Source organism: Labrus mixtus, chromosome 17 (assembly GCF_963584025.1).
Source record: "Labrus mixtus chromosome 17, fLabMix1.1, whole genome shotgun sequence".
NCBI classification, from domain to species: Eukaryota; Metazoa; Chordata; class Actinopteri; order Labriformes; family Labridae; genus Labrus; species Labrus mixtus.
In genome coordinates, this window is record NC_083628.1 from 7,792,543 (window position 1) to 7,813,264 (window position 20,722).

General features: G+C 42.0%; 2 protein-coding genes across 2 annotated transcripts in view; one reads left to right on the forward strand and one right to left on the reverse strand.

The window, feature by feature from the left end:
* Positions 1-9,526, reverse strand: part of mtrex (Mtr4 exosome RNA helicase) — a 20,641-nt gene extending 11,115 nt beyond the window's left edge. The window contains exons 1-13 of the mRNA XM_061060771.1: positions 9,319-9,526; positions 8,192-8,332; positions 7,221-7,287; positions 7,001-7,063; positions 6,585-6,697; positions 6,319-6,493; positions 6,102-6,192; positions 5,611-5,735; positions 5,371-5,469; positions 5,069-5,189; positions 4,827-4,958; positions 605-684; positions 39-149 (exon numbers count right to left, since the gene is read on the reverse strand). Of these exons, the coding sequence (XP_060916754.1) occupies positions 39-149; positions 605-684; positions 4,827-4,958; positions 5,069-5,189; positions 5,371-5,469; positions 5,611-5,735; positions 6,102-6,192; positions 6,319-6,493; positions 6,585-6,697; positions 7,001-7,063; positions 7,221-7,287; positions 8,192-8,332; positions 9,319-9,419 (1,419 nt within the window). The 5' untranslated portion in view covers positions 9,420-9,526. The remainder of the gene's footprint in view (positions 1-38; positions 150-604; positions 685-4,826; positions 4,959-5,068; positions 5,190-5,370; positions 5,470-5,610; positions 5,736-6,101; positions 6,193-6,318; positions 6,494-6,584; positions 6,698-7,000; positions 7,064-7,220; positions 7,288-8,191; positions 8,333-9,318) is intronic.
* Positions 9,527-9,630: 104 nt separating this feature from the next.
* dhx29 (DEAH (Asp-Glu-Ala-His) box polypeptide 29) lies at positions 9,631-19,652 on the forward strand. The gene is made up of 28 exons (XM_061060770.1): positions 9,631-9,823; positions 10,602-10,675; positions 10,806-10,919; positions 11,015-11,144; positions 11,256-11,395; positions 11,492-11,641; positions 11,761-11,887; positions 11,995-12,153; positions 12,413-12,581; positions 12,916-13,036; positions 13,124-13,510; positions 13,621-13,887; positions 14,031-14,174; positions 14,424-14,600; positions 14,729-14,869; positions 14,950-15,094; positions 15,191-15,311; positions 15,425-15,509; positions 15,735-15,823; positions 16,777-16,905; positions 17,012-17,087; positions 17,229-17,453; positions 17,600-17,736; positions 17,993-18,077; positions 18,180-18,488; positions 18,600-18,731; positions 18,835-18,931; positions 19,262-19,652. The coding sequence occupies exons 1-28, from the start codon at positions 9,679-9,681 to the stop codon at positions 19,315-19,317; spliced, it is 4,131 nt and encodes a 1,376-aa protein (XP_060916753.1). The 5' UTR covers positions 9,631-9,678; the 3' UTR covers positions 19,318-19,652.
* Positions 19,653-20,722: the final 1,070 nt, after the last annotated feature.

Sequence of the window (20,722 nt, forward strand, 5' to 3'; positions counted from 1 at the left end):
TTGAAGTTTAAATGTGCTTGATGAGACTTCGGTCGTACCTTGAGCAGGCCTTCAGAGAAAAGAATCTCTATGGTCTCCTTCAGGATTGGCAGCAGACCTCCATGATGGATTCCTATCCCCCGCTTCAACAGCGGCAGCACATGCTCCACCTGAAGAACATCGGAAGCATCAACGGACAGATTAGCGTCTTTTGGAATGACAGTGCGAATGTCAGGGGAGCATTGGACCCTCGTAGCGGAAAGGTTCGGTGTACTTTGGCCATGACACTACCCGTGCCGTAGCGGTCTACCCACTAACAACTATTACCTCCACACGGCTGCTTTTCATAATGTGGCTCAGCACTCAGTGGGATAGAATAACAGGAGCTCTGTGTTTGAGCCCACGTTGACATATATGTGAGCAGCTATTTACATGAAAGTAGTTTAACTGTCTTTACTGAGTAGAGGATGTCCCTGAAGGAAACGCAGAGTCTGTTATTCTGAGATTTTACAAGGTGGCAGCACAGGGTTCAAAAAAACCGCACCGAGAACAATGTGGACGATAAAAAAAAAAAAAAGAGAAGTCACACAGACTGTGAGGAAACAGATGACCAGGTCTTCCTCACCTGAGGGAGCTTCTTGTCGTCGTCTGACAGACAGTCCACTGCGTTGTTGAACACTTCCTCCACCAGACGTTTCTCATCATCTGGAACAAACACATGGTACTTTTATATCATCTTACTGCACTATAGGGTCAATGTTGTTTTTGAAAAATACTCCCTCATGGCTCATGGCTCGTGTGGTCAGACTTTTGCTTGTAAGAAAACAAAACCAAAAAGGATTGAGCAATGCTGTGATAGATTTAATTTCCTAGCCACATGTTTCAACAAAACAGCTTCTCTATTTGATGTCAATATGTGGGATTTTTGTTCACTTTTTCAAAACACTGACAAATACTCCCCTAGATAAGTTGATGACAGGTTTTCAAAGCCACAGATATAAACCGCGGTCTAATAACCAAACAAACCACTGCATGAAAGTGGTTAATATCTGCTACATTTTAATTTTATTGCTGTATTGGGTTATAAATGAATACACTAATTGTGACAACACTCGTGTATTATTATTGTGCCGATCAAATTATATTGTTTGCTGTGGCGGGCTATCTTTGTCCATGTGGAAACTGAGTCACCCTCCTTTGTATGTTCCTGTGTTCAGTCAGAATCTTGGGAGTTTTATTGCCCTTGAATTTATTTTAATGTCACTAAATGTCAGTGTCCATGGGAGCTTTTAAAATGATTTAATAACAAGGCCACACAAATACAAACAAATTACAAATGGGCACAATAAGGACAATGCGGACCCAAGAGAGGTAACATCATTACTCAAATCCCACTGTGTGAAAACAAGGCGCACACACGCACTAAAAAGCTCTTTAGTGTCAGACCTGCAGTGAGCCAGAAGTCTTCCGATGTTCCCTGAGGTTTAGACAAATGTTAAGCTCACAGAGGATTCAAAAAGAAACTCAATGAACACGAGTGCAACTCAGTGAACTCCACACCAACCTGCCCTTTGTTTTTGAAGTTTCTGACCCGAAACTGTAACAACTGACGGACAAAACAACGTGTGGAATGGATCGGTTCAGAACTTGCGTCTTCCAAATGTTTTTTTTCCACTCATATTGACTGGACCTTAAAACTGCATCAGCCAATGTTGTCTGTGTTTGTGTGTTCTTCTGTTGTTTGGTGTCTTTAGGGTTCGAGCACGTAAACTGTTATTTTCAATTTGACTATTGCTTGAAGAAAATAACTATTTGTAATAGTGCAAAGTCTACAATGAAAAGGTCAATAATTCCCTTCATTTGCTGTCATATCAGCAATAAGTCAACATGTTCCATCTAAAAATCAAAAGCCTTATTGGTCAGCCTGTGGTTAGTTGTAGTCTTATAGAGATTGCACTGTTCTCATTTGAAATGTAGGGTTGTTTATTTTTGCACTCTGATCAATACAAGAGTCTAAAGTTCAGCTCACCTCTGAATCTACAGCGTCACTTTCCCCTCCGAAAAAACTTCACCTCAACCTTATGAAAGTGTGATACCAAAATCAACGTCATACGAACGAACTTCATCAACTGCAGGATTTTCATACTAGGGACAAAAAAAACCCCGTAATGCTGCCGTACATCCAAAAATAACTAACACTGCTGCTTCACAACAACACAACCTGGATCCAAGTCAACTTAGAGTTGTTTTTTGAAAGTGCAGTTCGTCACCCGGTCAGTTGGTTTATGATTTGGCGGCAGCAGGTCCCCTGACTCCAACACGGCTCTGCCATTGAACACACACTGCCCAGAAAGTATGTGTCATTGTCAGAGAGAGGAGGAGGGGGGGGGCTCCGTCATTTATTAAAAACAAAATAGATATACATGAAAGAAGAAGGAGGGAATGAGGGAAACCAGGAGCTGCAGAGAGCGACTCGCTCACTTCATTATAACCCACATACACACCAAATGAGGAAACTCTACAGCACCAACAACCAGCCTGCAAACACAACGGAACAACAACCTGGACTTTAACTGATTGGTGGAGAGAGTGAGTGTTTGTGAGGTTGAAGCAAAACAACTTTGCTGGTTGAGACTCTTGTTAAACACAAATAGTTATGTCTGAACTGATCTGTCCAAGAGATGATTTCAACTACATTTATTTGTAAACCACTTTTCTGTTTTACAAGTCTTATAAAATGATTACTCACATTTAGTCATAAACGCTTTTTAAACCATTTAACGCGTAAAAATGTGAATAGAATATTCTAGAGCCCGAGGGATTAATCGGCCGATATCAGCATACACAGTGGCCATACATTAAGTATCGTCTATGTGTGGGAAACACTGTATTACAACAAGCATTATCACTCTCCAGAGTATCAAGAGGTGATGCACGTACATGTACAGTTTCTTTCCAGTTGAGTGAACATCTTGCCTTCATTATTTATCTTTTGCAGAAGTGTATGATAACAGCATTTGATGGATCAACGCAATAAATGTGTATATATTTCTCTACAGATCAAAGATAGAACTAAAAAAAGATTTCACATTTTTTCTCCACTCAATATTGATATAGGCACCAAAAATCTCACATCGACCGTGCCCTAGAATATTCTGACTGATGAGCATTTTATTCAATCTAAATAAATCACTTGACCGTTATCGTCGATCATCTGCTGTTGAAAAGTCTGTTCAATAGAAACCTCATGAAACTGGAGGAAATGAAAAAGTACTTTTGGCCGAGTTTTTCCATTTCTGTTTTTTTCCCCCCAATATTAATGAAGGAATTGGCAGCACTGACAAAAGAAAGGCCTTCAGTGTTGGAAGAGCAGAGCATTAAAACAAACCTCCTCATTTATGAGAATGTCACAACGCAGCAAAAACAAACCAAGAAGAGGGAGGAGAATGTTTCCCCAAGTACGACTTCATGTTTTATTTCACTGACAAAGCCTGAAGCAGGTGGACACGAGCCAATCTCAATCTACCGCTGGACCGTCTCCCATCCTGCAGAGATTTGTCCTTGTGAAGCAACTTCACTTATTCACTGAACCAAACAGCACGACCAGCTGTGCAGCAACAATAAACCATTTTTCGTGGCACTCGCTATGAGGGGAGGATTTATTCGGCACAACTTGCCAACTATTTAACATTTCGGTGAGCGGCTTCGCTTGCCTAATTTCAACTCCCTCCTGAAATCTCAGTTCTTTCTCAGAAATGTATTTGTGTGGCATTTCACTGTGCAACGCGATCTCCCCGCCAACACTGTATCTGACTTCAAGATATGTGTTTTGTTTAATCTGCTGTTAGAGTGACTTTATATCTAAAAAACGTACAATCCAGCCAGTTACATCAGGCTGAACTCACATAATGGAATTGTCAGGAATTTTAGATCACAGAATGAAAAATATAACAGACCCCAATTTTACAATTCAGTGATCAGCTGTTCTTGAGAGTTCTAATCAGCATCAAATCCATCCTAAATGTCATAATGAAAACCATCATCATCAATATCATTAAGTGTGTAGGTGTTCATGACAGAGCTGGGTCTTCAGCTTTTTCTTAAAAAGGTGCAAAGGGACTCTGTAGATCTAAACAAATATCAAAAAACGGTGCCCATTCATCAGGAAGAATCAAACATTTGTCTCTTAATTGTTAGAAGTTGTAAACTAAAGCCCCAAGTGACGTCGTAAATGGGTTTTTTTGTCGGACCAAGTATCACACATGTCACAGAAAATCCATCAAATTGTCATATTTGAGAAGATGACATGTGTTGTGACATTTTAAATAATTAAAGCCTCAAAACAATCACAAGATATTGTTTGTTATCAATCGCTGTACTTAGCTTTCGCCCAAGAGAGTAGCATTAGATTATTAAATGGACACTAAGAGGGCTGAGATTTCATGACATCAACACGTCCTTCCAATTTAAATGCATATTTTCGAGATGATCGCAGTCAAATCAACTAAATGATTGCTTTCTAAAACACAAAAACAATTGATTATTATCATTCTCAATCTGCTCTGCTCTAATTTCACTTTGCTTTGTGAAAAAAACAAACAGAAAGAAAGGATAAGTGACGTCGTGATTTTAAAAAAAAAGAACACACACGTTCACTGATCTTCAGGATCCAGGAGCTGGATATAAATCTTGTGAACAGAACCCTTTCACAGATCCAGGGGTGTTTAATATACCTGCTTAATCTGAACAAGGGCTTGATGCATTACTAACACACACACACACACGCACACAAATACTCACAAGCTGTGATAAGAGCGTGGCTTCATGCTGAATAACGTGAAACTTACCTGTGTTAAAGTCCAGTTTGGCCACCTGCAGAGCGTACGCCTCACACTCTTTCTTACTGAAGCTGAAAATGATGACAGGCTGGAAGTTCCTCTCCATGATCATCTTCACTATCTTAAACACACTGGATGGACCTGCAGATATCACATACAGAAAATAAACATGAACACAAATGACGGTGGGAATTACAGAGGTTATGACAATGACATCAATTTTAACACTTTTTAAAAAAAAAATCACATACCTCTAGTGCCTCCTTTCCGTCCTCTCGGGTCCCACTTTCCCCCTCCGCTGCTGCCCCCAGAATCCCCTGCGTCTCTCAGCACCTGCATAGCTGTGTTGAAATTGTCCTCTCTGAAGTCTCCCTGAAGAAAAGACGAGATGATATATTAGGCGAAGACTTTTCCCAATAGACGCCTTTAACATTACGAGGCAGGTCCATCTTTGACTTTTGTCCGATTCCCCAAAAGGACGAATTAATCTAAAGGATTTATTAGCCCGCTCCCTTTCATAACTCAGAACAGTGCAGTGTGTGGTGGCCCTTACGTTCTCATCAACAACAAGGTGGAGTCCATCGCCCCCTGCTGGAAAGATGTAGTGTTGCAGTGGAGTAGGACGGTAGTCTGTGTAGACAACATGGCAAGGCTGCAGGAAAGATGAGACAGAAAACGTTTTATTATCACGTTAAAGAAGTTCCTTTCATGAAGACAAACAATGTTCCTCTCTTCGTTATATTTTGAGGACGAGACAGAGAAGCACCCTGACCCTTTCAATACTAAGACCCACCTGCTTATGCAAGTGGCAGATCCACTCAGCAAACTGTCTGGCGTTGGGGATGGTGGCCGAGAGGAAAACGTAATGCACGTTGTCAGGAAGAAGAATGATGGTCTCCTCCCACACCACACCACGCTCTGAATTACACAAAGAGCAGAGGGGTTTAGTACAAGAACATGTTGGTCAATGCACCTCTTTCTTCTTTCAGTGAGATTTGACGGTACAATTGTCACACATGGGACCCACCAACCGTCCAAACACAAACTTCTTCGTAAGAAATTGATTGATCCCACCCATTACAAAGTCACATGAAGCTACCAGTCCCACATAGTTAGAGAGTCCCACATGGTCCACACTATAGAGTGGAAATTCTGGAACGCTAAAGTTTATATTATATCCCTTTGAGGGTTTTCTGCAGGAGAGCAAATGTCTCAAAACAAAATGCATGTCATTCAGTTAAAAAAAAAAAAAAAGCATTTGTGTTGTTTTATTTATGTACACACCTGCATCTCTCATGTAATGGATCTCGTCAAAAACAACCCACGCCACTTCCCTCATGATTTCAGAGCCTCGGTACAGCATGCTCCTCAGGATCTGAGGGGGGGGGGGGGAAGCAAATCATCAAGTCAGACGAAGCACTCAAAGCTATTTGCACACAAACCACCTCCCAATAAAAGAGGTCAATTTTGACACCGCGCCTTTTTCTTTACTGCGTCTCACCTCAGTTGTCATGACGAGGCAGGAGGCAGTGGGGTTAATGGTGACATCACCGGTCATCAGTCCCACATCCTGGAACTCTTCATACATCTCTCTGTACTTCTGGTTGGAGAGCGCCTTGATGGGGCTGGTGAAGATCACTCTCTGCTTCTCTCTGAGAGCTAGAGCAATGGCATACCTACAAGACAAAGACATAAACTAGTTTAAAACAGAAAATAGTCTTCAAAATGCAACTGGAAGTGAATCAGATAAATATCATATACACTCACTCAGCACAGACAGTCTTGCCAGCAGAGGTATGTGCAGACACGAGCACAGACTCGTTGTTGTCGATACATAAGAGGGCCTCACGTTGAAACGGGTCAAGAACAAAGGGGTATTCCTGCAAGACAAATCAAAGCAAAAGAAAATGTGAGGTGCTGTTCCCATTCCCATGAACCACCTAAACGAATCAAAACACAACCAAACTCACTTTTCATTCAGTAAAACAATACACTGCGTTAAAGGTTTGGAATAATGCAAGTTTTTTTCTTCTAGTTTCCCTTGACAGTAGGTTTAAAATGCCAGCTAATATACTTTCCAACATACAACATTTAAAAGATAATTTATTTGGATAACATTCTACATTGACAAACTGAACTTTTGTGCCAACCAGTGTAAGAATTCACTTAAAACAATAGTATACCTTGGCTGCCTTCCCCACTCGCGGTTTCAGCGGTTTGTAATCATCACTGGCAGGTAGAGCAACCTGTCAGGAAAAAGACAGAACTTTAACAATCAAAGTTTGACATTTAAACAGACAGCAATAACCAAAAACCTAAAGAATATGGCTCATCCCACGAGAAGAGAATTTAATCTAAAATATATCAGCCGTGTGCAAATTCGCTCAGAATTTCTTTACTTACCTCATGTGAGCATCCTTCCACAGTCTCAACTTGCTCCACTTTCACTTGGGGCATAAATTCTGCAAGACTGAGGTAAAACAAAATATACATTATTCATAAAGCAACTTTTAATGATGTTTGCAACATATATGGGCTGTACTTCATTAAAAAAAACTAAACAACAACGACAATAAAAACCTACAAGACAAATGAATAAACTAGTTTAAAACAGATCTGAAAATAGTCTTCAAAATGCAACTGGAAGTGAATCAGATAAATACCTTAAGAAATACTTTCCCAGGAGAATTCAAAGAAAACAAGATTTATGTGCTGTAGGTTGCATATAATGGTAAACTTGCAGGACTGTAGTGCTGACAGTAACACATTCATTCTGAATTTTCACAACAACAACAACAAAAACTGAGCATCATAATCTTGGTGTAATATTTATTGCACTGCTGTAGAAAATTACTTATAATACTTATACTTAAACTTATTAATACTTATAGTGATGGAGGAAGTATTGGTGACCCTCACTTAAATAATAGCATTACCACTATGTCAGTGAGTAAATCTGTAAGTAGCAAGTCATTACTAATGCTCTCTAATGTGGTAGTGTTCAACGCAAATTATTTTACATAAAACTGAAACAGATCGTCTATAACAACACCTGACGCCCTGTACAGGTGAACAGTCTTTGGATTTAACGCATCTGTGGTACAACACTGCCTCTGCTGTTTACATTACTTGCTGCTATTTATCATACCAAGTCACTTTAATCATCACTTAATCTTGTCATTCTCTGCAAATACTGTCTCAATTCCCTGCATAGTTAACTTCATCATTCATGTTGTACTGTGTATATACCCCCTGTTTTTATTTTTATTTATCTCATCTATTCTGTTTAATGTGTATTTTGAGCTTTCTTGTCTGTGCTGCTGCAACGCCCGAATTTCCCCTCTGAGGATCAATAAAGTATTATCCTATCTTACTTCAGGTCATTAGCAGAGATTGCCTCATGTCGAGGTTTCTTCCCGAACACCACCTCCTCTCCGCCGTCACTGTCTGCCTCCCTCTTGACCCCTGCAGATGGACCAGCATCCTTCTCGTTGCCATTTTTCTCACCAGCTTTCCTGGAAATTGAATCATGCAAACACAGGCACAAAACAGCGGTTAGCTCGACTAGTAAAACTTTGAACTTTGTGGTCTCAATAAATGAAATGTTACGTAGTTATAACACACAAAAACACATTTGCAAACACATTATTTGATTTGCTGGTCTATTTTTTAGTATCTTTTTTTTTGGTACATTCTTAATTTTTCTTTTTCTATTTAAATTGTACTGTGTTCACTTTTTGCTGCTGTAACACTGTAAATTTCCCCATTGTTGGATAAATAAAGGATTATCTTATTTAACATTAGTCGGCAGGCAGGCGCGTCTCACCATGGTCTCACCCTTGGGTGTTGTGGGTGTTGTGACACCCACACTTTTTTTTTTACCAGTGGAGTCATTGATGAAACCCTATTGGTCAAGTAACATTTATTAAGTGCCAATTAAGCCAATCATAGCTGTTTGGTTCCAGTATTTTGTTCCTCTTGGTTGTTCTTTTAGCTGTATTTATTTACTCCCGTAACCTTACCATGTAGCGGAAGTCCCCTTTGCGGTTTTTCAAAATAAAAGCACATTTTATACGAAGCCCGGCATGAGGCAATAAGAAAAGCAAAATAAAAGCATCACAAAGAGCAGTTTTGAATCTGGTTTTTAGAGCTTACTGGGTTACTCACAATGGATGTTCATAAAGTTAGTGTCTAATTATCTTCTGTAACTTTGTCTCGTTGTCTGATGTGTCAGCTAAACTTAGTTATTGAACATTAAATGAAACAGAATGTGTTGATTTGTTAAAGGATGATAATATACTAGCATTAGAAACACCTGCACTTTTAAAATCGCTGCTCCACCCCTGTCAGCAGGCATGTATTATATCAAACTTTTGCTAACTATCAAGTAGACGTGTGGCTGTTTCGTTTCGTCCCGAGCACACATGATGCTGCGTTCACGGTCCCTTAACAACAGAAAGTTGCAAATTCAAAACCCCCGAACTATAAAGCCAAAACTTACCCTATATCTGGTGTCAATGACGCTGGTATCTTTTTACTCGCGGTCGTTTGTTGTTCTTCGTCAAACACGCTGAACAAGCCGTCACCGAAGGCGTCTGCCATGATTATTAGAGGGGGCCAACAATTCCCACAATACAACACGAGGTTTGCTACTCCGTAATACTTCCGGTACGGGTGCTGGGTTGTCCCAAAAAGTGTGGTCAACCCAGGTCTGACATGATGATTGCGAGCAGAAACAGCTAAAACAAAAAATAGCCTTTTTTCCCCTTACGCTCTGCACAGAACCATCACAGTTTAGCGCGTTGCCGATGAGAAAAGTGAGATAGAGGAGCCGCGAGACGAGCCGAGTCCTGGTGACGTCATGGGGGGAAAGAAGAAGAAATCGGCGGCGGCGCAGGGAGCCCCGGCCAGCGCCGCTGCACCGGACAACGGCGTGGCGGAAGACCCGAAAAAACAGCCAACCGGCAACAAACCGAGCAAACCAGCGAAAGAAAACAAGCCTAAAGGTCGAATGTGTTCTTATTGGCTGACTGCGGATTTAATTATTACAAGAAATCCCTGAACTAGTCAGACGCATAAACAATCATGGTGTGACGTTGTGTTCAAAAGGTGGAGGTGATGGATGCTAAGAATCACCCTGACTTGTCTTGAATATTTCTGTTAAGCGTGTTACCTTTCAAAAACCATTGGGCATATTTTACTGCAAAAACCCCGAATCAAGCTGTTTTGTCACATATCAACACACAGCCTACTACTGTCATCTCTTTCCTAGTTTGATTTCATGACAGATCACCTTCACCAACACATCTCTGCAGATAGACTTAAATAATCAGATATAAGAAGACATAACCCATCAACCCACAAGACATCTTTTGGCCAGTCTGCTTTCTCCTGCAAAGGGGGCAAAACTATTTAACTCTCTGCCCACTGGCATACAATTAGAGAGCAACAGTAATGCTTTTAACAGCTAAAATCAAAACACCAGCTCGCATGAACAGCTTCTGACTGGTTTATTGTTTGATCATGCTGCCTTTGCTCTACGCTTTATGTCTATTTATTTATTCTCTCCTTATTGTTTTCTCTGTTTTATTGCCTATCTTAATTGTTTTCGTGGTTCGTCCAATGTATCTGTGATGTCCATGCCAAATAAAGTCTATTATTATTATTATTATTATTATTATTATTATTATTATTATCACATAACATGAACATAAAATCTTGCTTGTCATTAACATGTTGCTCTTCACTGACATCATTACTTTTTTTTTTTCCCCCTTCCCTTAGCTCCAAAGACCTACAGTCTTGCCAACACTTCCCAGGTCGACACAAGTGGAGTGTCAGACAAATCTATACTTAAAGTAAGTCTCTGCTTCAATAACTTGTGTCTCTGCATGCCAGGTAATTATTGCGTCTGTGTGACCTGTTGTTGACGAGCCGCTTGCAAACGTTCCATGCTGAAATAAAATGTGATTGGACGCCATCACGCAGGTCGCTATCCAAGCTGACCTGGAGAGAAAGATCATCAAACTGATCAATGACTTCAGAGAGGAGAATGGAGACAAAGGGCCGATATCAGGCAGGCTAACGAGCAAGAAGTTGCTGGTGAATACAAAAATCATCCCTGACTCTTCATGTCAATAATACACCATGACTCGAGGTTGCATTCGGGTGACTGTTGTCTTCGCGTGTGCCTGCAGGACCTGTACACAGCTCTGCAGAGGTTCAACTTTAAGAGGGAACACATCGAAGAGGCGATGAAGAGTAGTGTGCTGTACGGAGGGGATCTCCTCTCTGCCCTCGACTGGCTCTGCCTCAACCTCAAAGATGGTAACTAAAAAACGTCAGCATGCAAAATACAGTGTGACCGTCTCGTAAAGCTCTCGAGGACACTGGACTGTCAAAAACTGTGACTCCTCAAATGTGTTCTACATGAAACAGAGGAGCTGCCTGAGGGTTTTAGCCAGCAGTTGCAGGAGGAGAATCAGAAGAGCAGGCCCAAGTATCAGCCGCCGGCTCAACAGAAACCCGCAGAACAAAGCCCCATAGCACCAATCAACACCCGCAAAGAGACAGCCAAGGTGCGTGTGTGTGTATCCATGTAAACGTCAGGTGGCGAGAGAGTCGTACATTTTCTTTGGCACTCAATTAAACCTAGAGAGTGTGTTCTTTCTCAGACCACAGAAAAGGATGAAGCTGCCAGTATGAAGGACTGGATTTTAAGGTACGCAGAGCAGAGCAGTGATGAAGAAGAGGAGGAGGAGGAGGAGGAAGTAGGAGGGAGGAAGGCTGCACGCAATCCAGAATTGGACGAAAAGTTTGATCCGGTGAGTGCACCTACGGTTGATGAAGATTTTTTACGAAATGATAGAAAGGAAAGATAAGCAACATTTCTTAAGTCTTATAATGACGTCGCGGTCTGCTCTTTCATTTTCTTTCCGTGTAGAATGACAGGTATTTGATCCTTACTGCTCAACTGTATGACGCCAAAGAAATGGCAGTTACTTCAAAGTCAAAAGGTGACAAGCAGGGCCAGAGGATGGCGCAGGACAGGATCCGCATCATACAGCAAGGTGAGCGTTCTCTCACTGCTGGATTTAGAGATTCGACAATTAATTAAGACTCATTGTTTTTTGTTTTTTTTATATTAATAGAGAGCGAATGTATTTTCTCATTGTAGAAATGAAGCAAATGGAGTCCCACCCTATGTTCAATCCAGCTTTAAAAGTGGTAGACGCGCCTCAAAAGGAGAAGAAAACACCTCGTGTGAGTGAAGACAAAGAGGACCTGAGCTTTAACCTGTTTGAACAAGCTGAGAAGGCTCCTCCTGCAGAGAAAGGTTCGTCTGACAGAGAAACATTATTCAGGCAAAGTTAAATTCAAAGTGTTTAATAAGAATTAACTAAAACATGCTTTTAAAGCTTTTTAACATTTAGTGAACATAAAACATAACGTACTGTACCTTTAAGTTGTAATGCTACAATCCAATCTAGATATACTTTATAGTACTGTAATACTATATATGACATCCACTTGTGATGAAACGTAGGGATTTATAGGTTTTGATCATTGTTTTGTGATTTTTTTCCCCTTTGCAGTCGTGAAAAAGAATGAACCAAAAGACATTCGTAACTTCGACTACACGGCCCGCAGCTGGACTGGCAAGTCCCCCAAACAGTTTCTCATAGACTGGGTCCGAAAAAACCTGCCCAAGAGTCCGGCGCCCGCTTTTCACAAGGTCGCTGCTGGTAAATACTGGAGGTGCAAGTAAGTGTGTTTGCATTTTTCTCTGCTCTTTTTTTTGTTTTGTTTACGAAGACAAACTGTAAATTCAAATCAGTGCTGCACACTACAGAAGTCAGGGGCCTCTTTCATTCAATTTTACCTGTTTTTTTTTTTTTTTTTTTTATAACAGCACTTAGCAACATTTAGCATTTAGCAGTTAAGAAAAAAAACGTCCTTTTAAGAGGCAAAAATCTTGGACAAAACCAGACTCATGATGAACAGCTATCTGCCGAAAATGCGCCGGGCCGAAAATGGGCGGTTGTAATGTTGACTTGTGACTAAATTCTGACACATTTGATGTCTCTGCATCCATCAGGGTGCGAGTTCAGAGGCCTGATGATGCCCTTGAAGTCTGTCCAACAATCCTGACTGAGGACAGCATGCAGGCTCAACACCTAGCAGCCACACTGGCCCTCTACACTCTGATTAAAGGACAGGTAGTACATGTGCTTTGCAGCTTGACCGCACGTTTACATTCTCTGATAAATCACTCACACATCCCCTCTCAATTTCCCCCGTCTCAGTCGGTGCACCAGCTCCTCCCTCCCACCTACAGAGACGTGTGGCTCGAGTGGAGAGACAGCGAGCAGCAGCAGCAGGAAGAGAGCCGCACTGCCGCCAACAAACCCAGAGACCAGTTCATCTCCCGACTTCTGACCAGACTCAAGCAGCAGCAGAACCAGAACCAAGGGCAGGAGTCTGGATCCAGTGGCCAGCTGGGGCAGGGTAGCGCCATGGACGAAGAGCCTGAGGAGTCCTGGGAAAACCTGGCTGGTCTTGATATGGGGGAGGGAGGAGAGGAACAGGAGGACAAGAGCGAGAAAAGAGGAGCGAGGAGGGAAGCGGCACTTGAGGCGTCCAGAGAGCTCCTGAAGAAGCTGAAGAAGTCCTCACTGGCTCAAAAACTGCAGGTAAATCCACTGAAGTGAAGTCAAATCTACCATGATGAAGATGATTTGTTATTCAAGATGAAAGCTACCTCAAAGTAATTAAATACCTTTTTTCTTTTTTACCTTTTAAGGTAGAGCGAGAGAAGCTTCCAGTCTTCCAACACCGGCACCGGGTCCTGGAGGCTCTGCAGCGCCACCCTGTGGTGGTGGTGGCAGGTGAGACGGGCAGCGGGAAGAGCACCCAGATTCCTCAGTTCCTCTTGGAGGAGCTGTTAACAGGAGGCAAAGAAGCGAAACCGTGCAACATTGTCGTGACACAGCCACGCAGGATCTCTGCCATGAGCCTGGCCTGCAGAGTCAGCCAGGAGCTGGGGTGCGAGGACGGACCGGGATCCAAGGTGAAAGCACTTTTTTTTTTTTTTTTTTACAGAGAATCTTTCAATTTAATATAAAACCTTGTGCTTAGTTTTTTGTATAAATGATCATGTAAGCTGATTTATGTGTTAATCCTCATGTTTTTTTGTTTAAATCTTGTTTTTAGTCGTCGCCGTGTGGATACCAGATTCGTATGGAGAATCAGTCCGGGGAGTGGACCCGCCTGCTGTACTGTACAACTGGAGTTCTGCTTAGGAAACTACAGCATGACAGACACCTCAGCTCCCTCACTCACATCATAGTAGACGAGGTACTCTCACCGTTCTGCATCCAACACAGGATCTGCAGATTCTAAATGTCCTGAAACCCCTGGGTGATGCCATCTTAGAAGTTTAATTGCTAACCCTCAGATTCATAAAGTACGACAGATGTTATTTGTCATAAAAAAAGTACCTTTTTTTTTAATCTAATAACCCACACACTGTTTTTTAATCAATTGCTTTATTTAATATTTAACGTCCATCATCTTCCCTGACATTCAAACGTTCATCTTTTTCAGGTCCATGAGCGCAGCGTGCAGTCAGACTTCCTGTTAACCATCCTGAAAGATGTTGTTATGAGGAGATCCGACCTGCAGCTGATCCTCATGAGCGCTACAGTGGACTGTGACAAGTTCTCCAACTACTTCAACCGCTGCCCCGTGATCTCCATCCCTGGCCGGACTTTCCCAGTTGATGTGAGAGAATCTACTTGTGAAGAAAATCCAAAATTCAACTACATCTATTCATGTTTTGAATGGAAACCTAGAACGTTCGTTGACTAGGACGAAGCAGGAGAATCAGCTGCTGTTGGTTTTGATTCTAGGTGTCACACTTGGAGGACATCGTGGAGGAGATTGGCTACGTCCTGGAAAAAGACTCGGAGTACAGCCAGAAAATTCTAGAAGATGAAGAGGAGGTCAGCATCTCCGTCACACTAAAAGGTGGAAAGACGTCACAGCACCAGGTAACTTGGCCCTCTGCAGTGTGAATATGTGGTAATAGTTATTTTATATGTGTATGTAACGTGCTTTTTTTCTGTTCTAGGAGGTTATCGTGAGGGACTCCTCTTCAGGCTGGGACCTGGGTCCAGATCTGGACCACTTTAGCAGCAGAACTCGGCATGTGCTGCAGCACATGAACCCCAATAAGATCAACATGGACTTACTGGTGGACCTCATTGACTACCTAGGTAAAAAAAACAAAAAAAAACACAAATGTTCATATGTACATGTTTAGGTCTTGTTTTATACGTGCTTTACGTTTCTATTTTCCTCTTTGCTGACAGACAAATCTCCACAATTTGTGAAAGTGGAAGGAGCCGTCCTCGTGTTTCTCCCGGGTCTGGCCCACATTCAGCAGCTCTTTGACCTGCTCACTTCAGACAAGAGGTTCAAGGACAAAAACAGGTGACTTACACATACTCAAGTAATTCTATGTAAGCCAATACACACCCCTGAAAAATAGGACAAATGGTGAGACACAGAAACCTTTCATTTCTTTTTTATTTGTCCTCTTTCAGGTACAAAATTGTTGCCCTTCACTCGACTCTGTCTTCGAAGGACCAGTCTGCTGCCTTTACAGTGCCACCTGCTGGAATCAGAAAGGTACTTCAAAGAATGTGTGGTCCAAGCATAGAGACATAAGAAAAGAAAACAGTCACAGTTGATGATTCAGTATATTTGATCATTTTAATGTTGCATAAAACTATCTCACAATTCATCTACTTATTTTGCCTCTTATATGAAGAGAATAAGATTTCGGTTCTCTATTCAAATAAAACGATGCGACCGGACAAATACGTTGAATTTGTGTCCTTCAATCTCTTTTAGATCGTTTTGTCGACCAACATCGCTGAGACAGGTGTGACTATTCCTGACGTTGTGTTTGTGATCGACACTGGAAAGACGAAAGAAAACAAGTAAGGGATCACAAATTTGACCAGGAATCTATTGCAATTCAAACTGTTGTTTATGTATTATTTATATTAAGGAGAAAAAAAAACAGACTTCTGCTCTCCATGGAAAGTTGACTACTAGATCTCGTTCCTGTCTGACTTAAGCCCTGAAATGCATTCAATTGTCGGATGCTTAAAAAAAGAAGAAAAGAAAAAGCTTTAGGCTGTGTTGTGGATTTTTCTGTTGGTAATGAAAGATCTCAAGTCAAAGTCTTTTGTCTTTGTGTATTTTATTGCATATAGTAAAAAAGTTCTTTTGCAAAAGGGGTAATCAGCTACAAAAGTAACATCAGTCACAAGTGCATCAAAGATTTCCCGGGGCGGTCCAGGTTGCAGAGCATATTTATACTTTCACAGGGTGTAGGTATTTTGCATATACATGAGTGATACATCGTCATTGGTTTCAGCTTGCCCTCGTGACTACGCCTTCTGCTAGTTTGCCCGGTGATTTTTCTATGCGAGCTTCTTTCTATAAGGCACCTGGTACAGAGGAACACCAACAGAAACTCCTTTTTGTCCGGAGGGCACTGATTTAGGGTCATGCTGCACCCAGATCCTGAGGAGTGTCCCTGTTGGAGATACAGACCGAGGCCATACAGAGAAACAGTTTCTAATTGCTAAATGACACGCGGACATCCTAATCTTTTAAGGTCAGACGAAGGCAACAGACAGATAGTATTTTTCCACTACAGCTGTCTATAGATAGATAGATTTCTCTCATGAAAATCATTCCATCCTCATGGTGGCGCTGCAGTCAAAGTCTGAGGGTGATGAAATCATTGTGATACATCATTACTTTACCAAGTTTGATGGCCATCCGTCCAGTAGTTGATGATGTTCTCCTCTGGACCAACGTAGCATGGATTATTCTAATTCTAATTCTAGTCGACTTGAGCTATTCCTCATGTGTTGTTCAGGTACCACGAGAGCAGCCAGATGAGTTCTCTGGTGGAGACTTTTGTTTCCAAAGCGAGCGCCCTCCAGAGGCAGGGCAGAGCGGGACGAGTGAAAAACGGCTTCTGCTTCAGACTTTACCCAAAATTCAGGTACGGAGAGCGTTGACGCCCATCTGACGATTAAACAAACACGTGCACGAGTCCTGGTTTAGTTCAATCTGATCTGTTCAGCTCTTCACTAATCCTGTGTCCTCAGGTTTAATGCCTTCATGGATTACTCCATCCCAGAGATACTGAGGGTCCCACTGGAGGAGCTCTGCCTTCATATTATGGTATTCAAGATTTCCACAACGGCAAAATGTTGACCGTCTACTGAATTTTGAAACTACTAAAGCCTCTGTTATTAAATGTTTAATTCAACCCCCCCCCCCCCCCCCCCCCATTCCCTGATTGTCTCCCCTAACCTCATGTAGAAATGCCAGTATGGCTCCCCAGAGGACTTCCTGAGCCGGGCCCTGGATCCTCCTCTGCCGCAGTCTGTCAGCAACGCCGTCAACCTGCTGAGGAAGATCGGAGCGTGTCACCCCAACGATCACACCCTCACTCCCCTGGGACACCACCTGGCCAGTCTACCTGTAAATGTGAAGATCGGCAAGATGCTCATCTATGGCGCCATCCTCGGCTGCCTGGAGCCCATAGTGAGTCTCACTGCCTCAGTATTCCCAAAACAAACACTTTCACTACAATTCTCAGAAACCGTGTGAGAATGTTTCTGTGTTACTCCAAATTATAAATCTTCTTTATGATTTATAGGCTCATTACTCTCCATGACTTTTGTTTCCAGGCAACCATTGCAGCAGCCATCAATGAGAAGTCTCCTTTCTCCACACCGATGAACAGGAAGGACGAAGCCAACCTGGCCAAAGCTGCTCTGGCAGTCGCAAACTCGGATCACCTGACAATATACAATGCATATCTCGGGTAAAGACTTTCAACACGGCTTCTGTTTCCTTTTCATAAAGGAGCATATCTGGATTAAGTATTGCAATGGTCACAGGACCAACTCCCGCCCTGACGCTATTCAGTGCATGACATTCTCCACTCTCTCGCCCCATATTTCCCATCTCTCCATCAAATAAAGGCCTAAAAGATCATCTTTAAAACTAACTATGATTCCGAATATCTCAGTGTTTGTCTTCACTTTCTGATGCCCTTTTTTTTTTATTCATCCTGTTAGGTGGAAGAACTCACAGATTGACAGAACAGAAATGTCCTACTGTAGGAAACACTTCCTCAACCGTACAGCTCTCATTACAATAGAGGTAACACAGGATTCTCTGTTAAGTGCTTTAAAAAAATGTTTCTCTTCCCCTGCCTGTCTGATCCTTTGTGTTTGACACGACAACAAACCATCTTTTCTCCAGGATGTGAAGCATGAGCTGATGAGGATGATGGAGCAGGTGGGTTTCTGGTCGTCTCGCTCCTCCTCCTCCTCCTCATCTCGCTCCAAGCCGCAGGCGCCGAAGCTGTCAAGGCAGCAGATCTCCGTCCTGAACGCAGTGCTGACGGCCGGGCTGTACGACAGCGTGGGCCGGGTCTTGTGCACCCCGTCTGTGGACGTTCTGGAGCGTGTGGTCTGTACGGTGGAGACACCTCAGGGTAAAGCTCAGGTCCACCCCTCGTCAGTGAACCGCAACCTGCAGACCCACGGGTGGCTTCTGTACCAGGAGAAGGTAAGGGTGAAGAATGTGTGTGTGTGTATGTGTGTTGTGTTATATCTGCTTGTCTGTTAGTCATGTTTGTCCAAAAAAAACAAACCAAAAAAAGTGGGTTTTTTTCTACAGGTGAAGTACACTAAGATCTACCTGCGGGACACCACCCTGATTCCTCCTTTCCCCTTGCTGCTGTTTGGAGGTGACATCGACATTCTGCACAGAGAGAGGCTCATCACACTCGACGGATGGATTCACTTTCAGGTCAGAAGCAACAGCAGTTGTGTTCTTGCAAGCTAAACTTTGCATTCCAACCAAAGTGATTCTTTTTTTTTTCTAATTTGGTCTATGTGTTTGACCCTTAAAGGCTCCCGTACGGATTGGTGTCATCTTCAAACAATTGAGAAAGCTAATGGACACTTTGCTTGAAAAGAAGCTGGAGAACCCCAGGATGAATCTGGAAGGTAAACTAGAGCTCTCTAATACAGAGAAACAGCATTTACTTCAGAGTAGGCTGCATCAAATACAAATAAAAAAAGATCAATATGTGTGTTAACATGGCTATAGTTGTGCTGCTAATCTAGACATAATCAGGTTGAGCAAAATAATAGAGGGACCTTCATTTGCTCTCTAAAGAGTACAAAGGTCCAGCTAGCAGTGGTTGAAAATTAAATGATGGATTACTTCATATTTTGTGTGAAGATTCCTAAATCACACTTAATATAACAAGTCTGCAAATATAAATCACAGGAGAAAATAATTGAACCTATCTGTCTCCATCTGTTTTTTTTTAGGCGAAAGGACCATCCAGCTGATCCTGGATCTGATCCAATCAGAGCACTCTGTGTGATATTGGACCACAAAAGAACCTGACTGCCACTGAAGAACCTGCAGACCAGTACTTTTTTTTGTTTTTTTCCTCACACAATCCTCAGACCTCTGTGTCCCGTAGTCCTGGGGACAAAAATGCTTCCTCTTCTCTTGCTCTGATTTTGCAGGATGGACATCCCCAGCAGACTAAGGTGAACTGATCGATATCAGGAACTCTTACTCACATTGAGGTGGACTGTATCATAATGTAATGCTTAAAGTGCATGCTGAAATCTGAACACATTAAGAGAAAACTATGCTGTCAAAGGTGATGGAATAAAAGTGTATACATTTTATTAAAACATGTCATTGTGATGTGGTTATCATTCTCCTCATGGAAGTAATATATTCCATATCTAGAAATGTTGCAAAGTTTAATGTTTTTCACACATGCCGAAAACTACAGACGTTTTTTAGGGTGAGCCACAGTGTGAAAGCAAATGGCCACATTTTTTTAACCCAACTTCATCTGGAATATTTCCTACTGGCCTCTAGTAGAATTTTCCATGCAAATTCACAGTAAATATTTCCTCCTGATGTGTGAACACTTCTGAAAATATTCAGGAAAATGTATCGTGAGTGAGATTCAGTCTCTTTTCTGCTGGACAGTATGCTCTTATGGACTCCTTCAATGATTCTGTGAATAAGTCCATATACACATAGCATTAAGAGAGCCCTTCTGACGCTATGATTGACATGTGTGAACAAACAACTCAGGAAGATTTTAGGGGCAGGCTGTCATGAAATCTTAAGAAATTTTCAGGAGTGCATGTATCTAAATAGCTTAAAGAGGACATATTATACCCCTTTTTTTCCCCCATTTAAAACAGTCCCCTGTGGTCTAAATGAAACATCTGTGCTGTGCTTTGGTCAAAATATAACATGAATCAAGCACCAGAGGAGGTTTGTTTCCAGCTCTCTCAGAATGCTGCGTTTTGATGTGTGTGTCTCTTTAAATGTAATGAGCCTCCCCCCCCCCCCCGAGTTTTCCCGGTAAACAAAACTCCTTCACTAGTAAGAATAAAAATGGCAGACCTGCACAAAAGTTTTGCTCAAGGCTGGGGGTGGAGTCCATGGGTGGAGATACCAGGGGGAAGGGTATTTTTTCTTTTACCGAAATCCCACTGTGATGTCACAAGTAGAACAAATTTGAAACGTAGCATTTTTCTCTGTGTTGTAAGACTTATGCAGACCACAAACAACGGACTGGTTGGATTTATTTCACATTTTGTTGGTCGGTAGACACTCAGGTTACCCGAATATTTGTTCACAAAATCTGTAAAAGTGGATTTTTCACAATATGTCCCCTTTAAGTTAACAGGGAAGTAAGAAATGTGATTTGAAATCAACATTTCAAGGAAGGAAAAGTCTCACATTGAAATGAT